Below are 12,941 nucleotides of genomic sequence, written 5' to 3' on the forward strand. Positions count from 1 at the left end.
CGGATGGTCACTGAAGAAGCCTGGAAGAAGAATACAAAGATGTATGTTAGCTGTGCATTATCGCTCTGATATCTAAATGCTGAGTAACATCCTTTTATTGAGCTTTATTAACTTTAGGAACACAAACATTTAAGAGGTGCTCCAAAAGCAGAGCTCCTACTGAGAGGAACAACATCTGCCCGCTGGAGTCACATGATCATCCCACTAGTCAAAAACCCACTCACACAGGATGTAAGTCAGGTATAAAGAGGTCACTTAATGATATCAGCAGTGATATGAACACATGTACAGTCATGGCCAAAAGTTTTGAGAATGACACAACTATTAATTTTCACAAAGTCTGCTGTTTCAGTTTTTATAATGGCAATTTGCATATACTCCAGAGTGTTATGAGGAGTGATCAGCTCAACTGCAATTAATTGCAAAGTCCCTCTTTGCCTTGAAAATGAACTTTATCACCAAAAACACATTTCCACTGCATTTCAGCCCTGCCACAAAAGGACCAGCTAACATCATTTCAATGACACACAGGTGTCACACACATTAACACAGGTGTGGGTGTTGATGAGGACAAGGCTGGCGATCAATCTGTCATGATTGAGTGACTGGACACTTTAAAAGGAAGATGGTGCATGACACCATTGTTCCTCATCTGTTAGCCATGGTTACCTGCAAGGAAACACATGCAGCCATCATTGCATTGCACAAAAAGGGCCTAACAGGGAAGTTTATAGCAGCGAGTAAGATTGCACCTCAGTCAACCGTCTATCGAATTATCAAGAACTTCAAGGAGAGAGGTTCAATTGTTGCCAAACAGGCTCCAGGGCGCCCAAGAAAGTCCAGCAAGCGCCAGGACCGTCTCCTGAAGGTGTTACAGCTGCGGGATCGGGCCACCACCAGTGCAGAGCTTGCTCAGGAATGGCAGCAGGCAGGTGTGAGTGCATCTGCACGCACAGTGAGGCGAAGACTTTTGGAGGAAGGCCTGGTGTCAAGGAGGGCAGCAAAGAAGCCACTTCTCTCCAGTAAAAACATCAGGGACAGACTGATATTCTGCAGAAGGTACAGGGACTGGACTGCTGAGGACTGGAGTAAAGTCATTTTCTCTGATGAATCCCCTTTCCGATTGTTTGGGGCATCTGGAGGAAGGCTTGTTCGGAGAAGACGAGGTGAGCGCTACCATCAGTCCCGTCTCTTGCCAACAGTGAAGCATCCTGAGACCATTCATGTGTGGGGTTGCTTTTCGGTCAAGGGAGTGGGCTCTCTCACAATCTTGCCTAAAAACACAGCCATGAATAAAGAATGGTACCAGAACGTCCTCCGAGAGCAACTTCTCCCAACCATCCAAGGGCAGTTTGGTGATGAAGAATGCCTTTTCCAGCATGATGGAGCACCTTGCCATAAAGCAAAAGTCAGAACAAAATGGCTCGGGGAACAAAACATTAAGATTTTGGGCCCTTGGCCAGGAAACTCCCCAGATCTTAATCCCATTGAGAACTTGTGGTCAATCCTCAAGAGGCGGGTGGACAATCAAAAACCCACAAATTCTGACAAACTCCAAGCATTGATTATGCAAGAATGGACTGCCATCAGTCAGGATTTGGTCCAGAAGTTGATTGATAGCATGCCAGGGAGAATTGCAGAGGTCTTGAAAAAGAAGGGTCAACACTGCAAATATTGACTTATTGCATGAATTCTGTGTAATTCTCAATAAAAGCTTTTGATACTTATGAAATGCTTCTAATTGTATTTCATTATACCATAGAAACATCTGACAAAAACACCTAAAAACCCTGAAGCAGCAGACTTTGTGAAAATGTAATATTTGTGTCATTCTCAAAACTTTTGGCCATGACTGTAGTTTTAATATTCCACATTAAAGGCCAGTTTATTCTGTGAACCAAAACAAAGAAATCAAAGACAGGAATATTGAGACTTTTAAAAGTCAATGAAAGACCAATCAATTTTTTCTGGCTCTAGCTTCTTTTAATCCGTCATTTTAATGTCACTTTATATTGATTTTAATATGTTGTTTTATTTGTTTTTAACTCTTTAATTTGTATCATCTTATTAATATTTTGTATTGCTATTTTAGTGCCTTTATTCATCTTGGACTTTTGTCTTCAGAGGTCTACTCGTATATCACATTCTGTACTTGTCGTCTATGTGACTGTAAGGTAGGACTGATTTGTGATAAATATCTGAAACATTAAACTGGATCCTCCAGCATCATAATAAGAGAGCTGGACCACACAGACAGGACCAGATCTCATAGTTATTATGAACCTGATCCACCATCTGACGACCATAACCCCGGGACAATCTGTGTTCTTCATATTGGTTTCAATCTCACGTCTGAGCTTTATTTCATCCCCACTTTCCTCCCCGCCTCGCCTCCTTCAGCAGCCCGGCCATCTGTGCGCCCGGCGTCTGGAGACACGGCGTCATCTTCTCACTTACAAGGCACCCGGTGAGCTCCATCACTCACATGCAGACGGGTTCAGAGTGTGGGCTGTCGGTGCCTCAGATCCCCCTATCTGTGTCAGTGTACCACCCTGCTATCAACAGCTGTAGACCCCTGACCCGACACACGCCAGCTGCCCCCCCCCTCCCCAACTCCTCCACAGTCAACAGGAGCATATGTTCTCCCTGGAGCATACACCGACACACACACACAGGCTCTGTTCCAACACACACGTGCCTCGGCCGCCCACCTCTGAATAGACACTCGATTACATTGACATGTTACACACAAACACACACACACAGACACACGAGGGGGATTGTCTGCGAGCGGCCCCAACTTGATGATACTTCAACTTTGAGACAAATCAGAGACAAGCTGAATCAAATCACAGGTCGGACTGAAATTAAAAGATCACCTGAGGACGGATCATTTAAAGAATCATGGTTCAGTTTTCTTCTTCGGATTGAAGCAGACTACAATCATTCAATCTGAATCCAACCAACAAGGGAGGGAAATAAAATCTAGCATTTTCCGCAACCAGCATTAACCAAGATTAATAATCTACAGCTAAACTAGCTACTCTGAAGGTATAGAAGAAGTGTGCACATCCTGTTGGCTTCACTTAAAGTGGCCTTGAAGCGGCATTCTCTCTCATTCTTTCTTGCAGGGAAAAACTCCACTGGTTGCAAAAACAAGATGTCTACATGAGGTAACATCTGGCTCCTGAAAACACAGATCATTGTACTGACTTTTGTTTGAAGGCCTGAAGTTTCAAATCTGTGTCTTCATGGAGGCAGTTGTAGTTAATGTTCATTGTGTCTCTGATGAGCAGCTGCAAAAAATCGGATTATCTTTCTCCATCTTGTATAAAAAAATGAGCTTCTTTCCAAACATCATAAAAGGGTCACACAATTTGAGCGCACAAGATGTTAGTAAGAGTAATACATTTTACATCTTCATATCAAGCTTGTTGATATGAGTGGGAGATAGTGTTAATTTGGAGGCTATTTAGATGTGTCTTAGTCTTAGTCTTTAGACGAAAATGCCTGATAGTGTTAGTCACATTTGAGTCTTTTCAGCCCTTTTTAGTCTTAGTCTAGTTTTAGTCAGATTTTAGTCTTAGATTTTTGCCAAATCATTTTCTCTCTTTAAATTAATTCATGTAGTGGATCAGATATCAGTATCAGGGTTATACCAAGTGTTCAAATAGTCAATATTTCACTCTTTTAACACTAATACACATGATTTAGCCTCTAACTGCTAAAAAGTAAAAGGAAACATTCTTGATGTGACCACTAAGAAGATATTTTGATTCTCTTGATTCAAATAAAAATGCCATAAACACAATATAAGGACTGTATTGCACTTTTACAACGGTCCCTGAATGCACCTCGCAGCGACAAAGGCACTGGACAGTCAGTCAGTTCACGGCACTCTGAAATGCATCTGCATCTTTGATGATGAGGAGTTGATCCAAACTTACTAAATGTGTCTGATGTTTCACCAAACTGGATTAAATCAAGCTCTTGATGCAGAGCTTTTTACAGTGAGAGCGGTGCAATGTCAAACATTAAATATTAAACAGACGTCCCCCGGTTGTGTCTTTGTCACTAACGCACACCAGGGGTAAAAATCCTCAATGAAGATGAGACAGATGCATGGAGGTGAGGAGAGCTGGTTCATAAAGCACACCTGCTGCAGGTAGAGACCAAGCTAACACTGAGCCCCTCAGATAATAACTCAGCCTGTCACAGGAAGTCATCACGCCATCTTTAAAGACGCACAGCGAGGGAAACATGGATTCTGATGGTCCGCCACTAAAGTTTTTGTTTCGTCATCGTCTCGTCAACGAAAACTAAATATACGTTCGTCAGAGTTTTTATTATCAGTGAAGCACTTTAGCATGTTTCGTTAATGAAATTAACACTAGTGGGAGAGAACATTAGTCCTGCGTTACATATAGAGGTCTAGGGGTGAGTATAGCAAGAACCTCACGGTACGATACGCATCACAATACGACAGTATCACGATATATATCACAATATTGTGATATATTGTGATATTCTACACAGTAAACTAAGAAGAAATAGAGATGGTGTATGTAAATCACAATATTACTCAAAATTGAAAGGACAAATTAAGTCAAAACTATTTGATTGAAAACAACTTTTCCACTTTGTTTTTGAAATACTGAAGTCGTATTTTAGTTCCAACTCGGCTGAAATATGAATTTTTATTTTTTCAAAAAAAATCGATTTTAAGAGTTGATATCGGAGGTCAAAGTATTGGGATATATTGCTGTATCGATATTTTTTCACACCTCTAAAGAGGTCCTGACATGCAGGATAATCATCAACAGTGGTGGGCAATATAAAACATAAAATAAATTTAATAATTCTATATATGTTCTTTCATAGTTTTGATGTCTTCAGTATTAATCTACATTGTTGAAAATTATTCAAATAAATACAAACCCTTGAATGAGAAGGTGTTTCCAAACTTTTGACTGGTAGTGTATGTAAATGAACCACAAAGGTAAATATATAAGAAATAAGTAAATAAAAAATAAAACAAATAATAAAAATAATAAAAAGGGAAATAATAATAATAATAATAATAATAATAATAATAATAATAATTGTATTTGTAGAGCACTTTTCAAAAACCAAGTTACAAAGTGCTTTACATGGGCAGCAAAATAAAACAGGCAGATCATAAAAACACACAAGTCAAGATAAAGAAATAAAACATATTTTAAAAGACATGAAATCCCCCTGAAAGAACTCTAAAGGAATACAATTATTTTTAAATATATTTCTTCAGACGGTTAAATAAAATAAAGTCAAATAAAATCCAGATAAAATCCGGGAAGGCTCTGCTATAAAATAAAAATATAAAAGTATAAGATGAATAAAAGCACTGCAAATCTAAATTAATGGTTCGTAGTTACGTAATAATATTTTTTGAGTTAAAAAGGATCAAACTACTTCAGTTCATTCAGAGAGCCGAGCTCTGCACTCACATCTCACTGGCTAGGCTTTAAAAAGAGCTGCTCCTGGTTTACACACCAAATGATGATTGATCATTTAGCCACATGTCTGATCTCTGAGGTACAAACCCAGCAGGGCTCTTTTATTTTCAGGTAGCAGTACGCTGGTAGAACGTCAGGTCAGAACCAAAGATGCAAAATGCACCAACAGATGGTGGAAAAACTTCCCAGTGGTATTAGATTTGTCCCAACACCTTCCACTGTTGAACCTCAGTTTTCCTCCTGTGTGTTTTTCAGTGATCCTTTCTATATTTCACTACAAGCAATTAACCACACGTCACTGCACTTCAATCCTCAGTTTAAGAGGCCGAGAGCCCTCACTTAAAAAATACTGTTTGTCTTAGATGAAGACATTTAAAACAAAGAACACTGCATGATCTTGGACAGGTCAGCGTTCGAGCTACGTTCATTTACATACAGATAATGTTTGTAAATGAACAAACATCTTCCCACACATGATGTTCCTCTGTGCTCGGCTCCTCACAGTAGCATTTCTGAGGATTAATCCTGGTTTCAGTCCGTACTCCAGTGTTCCCTGATAATGGAGCAGCGCTGCAGAAGAATGGAGCTCTCCAGTGTGTGGTCTCTGTTGCTAATCCTCATGACACTTTATTGACCATTACAGCCCGAGGCCGAGAAGGCTTCCAGCGGCAGCCAATACAGCGGGAGCCTGCTCTGCTGCGGCCCATTGTGTGTTGACAAAGAGAGGCTGCATCTTTAACCTTTCACCTCTAAAACCTCCACAACCTCCGGCGCAATCAGCTCCCCATCAAAATAACATACCACTTCTTACCCCCCCGCCCCCGTCTCCCTCCCTGTGCACAGAGGCATGTTATGCATTCTCAATATGGCATTTAGCACAAGGAGCTCAGTACTGTACAGTACTAAGAGGAGGATTTGTGCAGGGAGACGTTTGCTGGACTGACCACAGAGTGAAGACCAATCTGAGGGGTTTGATTGTTTCCTCAGTGAACTACATCTGGGCCTGTTAGAGAAAATGATCAGTGAAAAGCTCATAGTGCCCTATTACCCCTCTAGAACGCTATGCTCCCAACATGCAGGCCTGCTCATCCTACCTAAAGTCTCTAAAAGTAGTATGGGAGGTAGAGCCTTCAGTCATCAGGCACCTCTCCTTTGGAATCATCTACCAGTCAGGGTCCGGGAGGCAGAAACCCTCTCTACTTTTAAGAGTAGGCTTCAAACTTTCCTTTTTGATAAACGCTTATAGTTGGAGCTGGATCAGGCTTGGACCAGCTCTTAGTTATGCTGCTATAGGCTTAGACTGACACACTGGGATCCTATCTCACCCCCTTCCCCCTAACCCCCTCATCTCTCACTTTAACTCTAACTGTCCCATTAAAGTTACTAACCATTGACCTTTCTGGAGTCCCTGAGCTCCCTTGTCTCGTAGGTTCCTCCTGCTGTGGACGTTCCAGACTCCAGCTGATACGGACGTGCTGGACTCCAACAGCAACAGCTTCTACTACTCATCTCATCAGTATCACCTCTCTCTCTCTCTCTTATTCTCCTCTATCCCCTTTCCAGACCCAACCCGGTCGAGGCAGATGTGTGTCTAACATGAGTCTGGTCCTGCTGGAGGTTTCTGCCTGTTAAAGGAAGTTTTTCCTCTCCACTGTAACTAGCTAAATACTGCGAGGTGCAATGCTCATGGTGGATTAAGGTGGGGTCAGACTGAGTCTTATCTTGTCTTGGTGTTGGGTCTCTGTTCATAATTTGACATAGAGTACGGTCTAGACCTGACTTTGCTGACTTTTATCACCTTTAGTGCAGGCTGACAGCAGAACACTGAAGCCCTTCCAGCCCGACTATTTTCTTACCTACTCTTTCTCTTTCTCTCTCACTGGTTTTAATTACAGCGTCTCCCTGTGAGGATCTCTATGAATTATTCAGCACCTTGTATAACCCTTGTGAGCAGTGAATGGAAGAGGAATCCAAAAAACAACAACAACAACAAAGCTCAAATCTCCTTTGACGTTCTGTTTACACCACAGAAGAGCCTAAGTAACCCACCCTGACTCTGCAGACTGTTACCACACAGCAGATTCTCAAACCCTGAACCTTAAAGCCACAGCTCTGCAGGAATGTGAGCTCAACACCCACGCAAACCTCCACCTCAGTCCATTACTGTCTCTGCCCCTCTAGTCCCAGATGGTCCAGGTTCTGCATGGCCAGCGGAGGGCAACGCCAGCCTGTTATCTGAGCAGGTTGGCCTCTACCTGGCAGTGCAGCCGGCCGCGCTCTTATCTCAGAGCGACAAACCGCACAGTCCCCCATCTATCATGTGTCAGCATGCAGCACAGGAGCAAAGAGAGGGAGGTGAACCCCATCAAACATGGAATCCTGATGTGTTCTAGATCTAGGAGGAAGAGTCACTTTAACATATATAACAACATTTTGACATTCACTCTAGGGGAAGCTGATGTGACGTACACTTTATATTACTGTTTTTCAAAAGCTGTTGTAAGTTAAGGATGCAGCATGAGAGATTCATTTCAACATCTCAAACAGAGGCATGCAGCCGAGTGGGAGAAACGTGACTCAATGCAGGATCTGCAAGACCACTACAGCCCACAAACACCAGCTCAACAGCAACAAAGGGGAAGGGACACAGAGGGAAGTTATTACTGATAGTCACACTGCAGACATCATCACCCCTTGTGCTTGGTTAATAACTCTCTAGTTCTTCTCACTGAAGGGTAACAGGACGGCTTGAATACCTTCTGCAACACCAACACAGCAAGAGAGACAACTCCAACATAACTTTACTTCAAGATCAAAACAACTACAGCGCGCTAAAGCTGTTCAAGTCCCTTTACAGTGTCACACCGATACCTGTCCCTCCTGAAACAATGACAGGTAGGAACTAAAAAAGTGATAAAAATAACCTAAAATGGGGGAGGTGTTTCATACAAATATGACTTTTAGTTTGGACTAGGGATGTTTAAAATTAATCAACTATCGATTAATTGATTGTTAAAGGTGACATATCATGCAAAATCGACTTTTTAATGGTTCTCTACCTGAAATATGTGTCCCTGGCATGTCTACAAACCCCCCGAGAATGACTGAGACTTCAGTGTTTTTGTTACGTCACAACAATATCCGGTCTGTAACTGAAGTCAGTCCTCGGAGCTTGTTCAGCCCATAGACTGTATGAAATACAACTCAACCCCTCCTCTGTTTTTCATTACCTGCACACATGTGTGCTAACAAGGAGCTTAGGAGGGAGGCATGCTAGCTGTAGGCTGACTTAATAAACACAAAGGTCAGTTTTACTCCCCACGTCTGCAGATTTGAAGATCTAGTGGATGATTTTTATTTATCATGGATAAGTGCTAGCGCTAGTTAGCATAGCCACATAGCTCCATGTTCGTAGCTGCGTACCAAGACACACGTCGACATACTGACAAATAAAACAACAAGAAACACTAAATCTGTGACCAATCCTTCAGAAAGGTCCTGCTACAGGCGCCTCTCCATCTGGATCAGATTCAGAAGGTTGAAGTAACTCGGTCTGTGAGCAGCCGTGTATATTCAGCCAACATGTAAACATTAGATCAACGTGCCGGAGAGCCGAGGCCACATCCACTTCCTGAGGGGGCGTGGTCAGAGAGAAAACAGACCGTTCTGAGGAGGTCTGAAGAAGAGGGTTTTTCAGGCTTGCCAAAATCTGATTTCAAAGGTTTTTTTTTAGCATAAACTTTAAAGACATCATGTGGTCTCATATTTGGTTCAGCTATCAGGGAGGTGTTTGAACTTTAAAGTATGTTTCGATGTGAATCAGCTGACTGAAGGGGTTTCTGGGGGCTTCGGCTGTACCATACCTATATACAATAGCATGCCCACTATCAAAATGAACCAATCAGAGCGAGCTGTAAGCAGTGTCTTGGTTTGTTTACCCCCCCTCCCCCTTCGCCCCAACTACATGAGAGACAGCATGGCTGCTAATGAAAGTGAAAGTGAGGAGTTGGTCCCTAAAAGAAACTCTACCTCGGTAATATGGAACTGGTTTGGATTTTCCCAAAGCGACACAACACAAACAACTGTTATTTACAAAATTTGCAACGAGAAGGTCCGCACCTCTGATGGAAAAACAACTAACCTTATTTAACCACCTGAAGAGACAGCACCCCAAACAGGATGCAGGAAGTCAAAAGGCGAGGAGAGCGGTGTCGTACCGCCATCCACACAGGCAAAACAAACAACTCTGACACAGGCGTTTGATAAGGACACTCCATATGAGGAAACAAGTAAGCACTGGAAAGATGGAACTGAAGCAGTAACGTTTTATCTTGTAAAGGACATGATCCCCAAGCAAGTGTGCACCTTACTGTAATGTTGTGTTTAAATTGTTTTTCATTTTGAGTTAAGAAAAGAAAAAGACTGACTAAAAGAAGTTGAAGTTATGCATGTCAATATTTTTGTTTGATGTTAATTGTACTTGACACAAGTTTTCTTATTTGCTTAACTAAGTTAAATCAGTGTTGGAACAGTATCCTGTCTGAAATGATCTTCTGTCCTTTTATCTGTTTAAGGCTATGATTTTAAATCGGTACATTAGTTTGTTTTACTGATAAATTACTTTAAAATAGTCTTAATAATCTAAATGAAAGAATCCAGATAAAATTGTGATCATGATTTTGCAAAAAAAATGTGATATGATTTTTTTTTTTCATATCGCACACCCCTACTTTGTATTGTGCGCACAAATACTTAAAGCTGGGGTTGGTAGTCAGATTTAGATCCACTTCTTGTTATACCGGTTAAAATGATCTTTATGTCCTGATGGTAATCAATACATAATGCGTTCCTAAAAAAGAGTGAAAAAAAGCTGCTATCTACAGCTGGAGTAAACCTGGGAAAACACTAACCAATCACCGTTTTTGGGTCCCCAAATTTTAAACCAATCAAATCCTGTCCTGCCGTTCTCACCGCCTCCTGTGCGTACATTTCCTCAGCGTTCACTCCCCATCCCCTGCCTCTGCTTCCCCTGACTCTACTGACTGCCCCTCTCGCTCGACCTCGGGCCTGTCCCCTCTTACCTGATGAGGTGCTTTGCTCAGGACTGTAGTCCGGATCAGAGTCTAAAAAGCTCTCACCACGGGGCTCTGACAAGCAGAAGAATTAATGACGTTCACTAAGTCCTACAGAAAATGTAGATGTGCTGTAGTGTTCGTCCGGATGCTGTAGGGATGACGAGCCTATTGGTGAACACGTTGATCTTTAATAACCGGTCACTGTCGGCCGTAACCACGTCAACCAACAAAACAACAATCAATGTTTGAATGAATGAAGAACTTCTCCTCTTGTCTCTCCTCTCTCTCGCTCACACACTCTACACCTCTCCTGATGCCTTCACTGACTGTCAACACTGTAGGAATTAAGAACATCTACACTGAACACGTTTAACAAACAGTAGAGCTGTTACAGTGTTATATATGTGTTATAACTTTTCTCCTGATATCGTGTCACCAGTACAACTGGATAATGCTAGCATGACAGTTGTGTGAACTAACAGCAGCCATGTTTGTTTGTGTTTTTAACTTTCACTATGATAATGTTTTGGTGAGGACCGGTTTTGAATCAGTCACCATCATATGGTCATGAATCAGCGGCGCTCGTGCATGTGAGCGGGAGGGGGGGGGCGTCGTTTTGGAGGAGCTCCGAGGGGAGGGGGGGAGGGGTTAGATGGGGTCATGAGGGAATGCTACATTCAAATTCATGCTAGTTTTCCAAGACTACCAACCCCAGCTTTAAACGTCTATTTAAACTGTCGTCATAAAATCCATATTGCATGACACTGGTGTTGGTACTGAAAACGTTACATCGCCCACCCCGACTTTAAACACACATTTAACTGGCCGGCTGGCAGGAACAATGAAGATTGAGTTGGGGTGACCAAATTAGGCTTGCACCTCATCAAGACCACGTCAGGGTGTTTTCAGGACTGCGGTGCATGTGTGAACGGGGCTGCAGAGAGCTTTAGAGACTGCATGATGCCGGAGTAACCTCGTTAATGTTAAAGCCTTAGTGAGGTCAAACTGTTTCTTTGAACCTCGGATGCTCCCGCTGAGTCTTCCTGTTTGCGTGAATAAACCCATTAGCAGGATATTCCGGCTTCTTTGACTGAGGAATTACCCTCTCCGTAAGAATCTGGTGTTCATGCCAATTTGAGCATGGCTTTAACCCGCTCCTAATTTCACTGCTATGAGACTAGAGGAACTCGGGCTCTTCATAGACTTAATTCTTTCTGATCACAAACAGGACGCTGTCTAGAATAAACCATGTATACCTCAAATGTTCGGTAGCGCATTGCATTCGTTTGAGAACATAATAATCCTCTGTTTTCCTGAATCAAGGAGATCATTATTTTTTAATCAAGAGGAAAAAAACATATGAATAAATACAATTCTGCATTTATTTTTCTAAATTAAAGTGATACTGGTTCCTCAATATCCCAGTGGAAGCTTTCATTCAGGCCACTAAGGGAAGCAAACATGCAAACCGCTCAGTTTAATCCAGCTGTGTTGGTTTTTGGTTATAAGCATTGAGGGATACACAATACAAAACTCATACCAATAGCGCACATTCGTTTTTCAGTAACATATTGCTTATGTGTGGTATTAGTGAGTTTGTTGATGTTGAACTGGTGCATCAGGGCTCTGCAGTTTGTCAGATGTAAAGCTTGTTCTGATGATCTGATACTTATTCAGGCTACGTGTCGACTTCAGGGCTGATTGGGTAAATGCTTTAACAGGGTTCCCACTCTTTTCCAGAGATCATTTTCCAGGACATTTTCAGTGATGATCAAGCTGGTATGACAGCCTAAGTTGAGTTCCTAATTTAGTTCCTAAATAGTCTAATATGTTCCTCTCAGTGGAAGTCTACATTGAAAGACGTGCAGTATATGGCTATCCATGAAATCATCTCTTACATGCTTAAAAATGATGGCAAATTAATTATAGAACAATGCAACCACAGATGTACAGCACTTCACTTTATTAGTGCAACCAAGTAACAATAAGATAAGAGATTCCTTTTATGGCCAACTCTCATCTCAGCGTTCTCTTTTCTCAAAAAATATAAAATTAGCTAAGTAAAAAACAAAGGAGCCATCAAAGGAATCTGGAAGCTGCCTTACTGAAATAAAGAAATAATAATAATCAGAGGATCAGTGCATAAATTGACCGAAATAGAACTGAATGACAAAAATGGCCTCAATTGTTGAATGGGGATGTGTTTTTTTTTTTAACCTTGTCAGGTCGCACGCAGTCATGTTGGAATAATTTTCCAGGACAATCTGTGATTTTCCTGGACATTTTACTTTTTTCTCCCATTTTCCAGTACTGGAAAACTGGTCAACTGTTTTCCAGGTTTTCCAGGTTTTCCAGGTTTTCCAGGACGCGT

The 12,941-nt window shown here is 41.8% G+C and overlaps 1 protein-coding gene across 1 annotated transcript in view; it reads right to left on the reverse strand.

Moving 5' to 3' along the window:
- Window positions 1–12,941, reverse strand: part of nr6a1a (nuclear receptor subfamily 6, group A, member 1a) — a 171,769-nt gene that overhangs the window by 123,638 nt on the left and 35,190 nt on the right. The window contains exon 3 of the mRNA XM_034691919.1: window positions 1–20. This exon is cut by the window's left edge and continues 28 nt beyond it. Coding sequence (XP_034547810.1) covers window positions 1–20 — 20 coding nt within the window. The remainder of the gene's footprint in view (window positions 21–12,941) is intronic.

Source organism: Notolabrus celidotus, chromosome 9 (genome assembly GCF_009762535.1).
Source record: "Notolabrus celidotus isolate fNotCel1 chromosome 9, fNotCel1.pri, whole genome shotgun sequence".
NCBI lineage: Eukaryota > Metazoa > Chordata > Actinopteri > Labriformes > Labridae > Notolabrus > Notolabrus celidotus.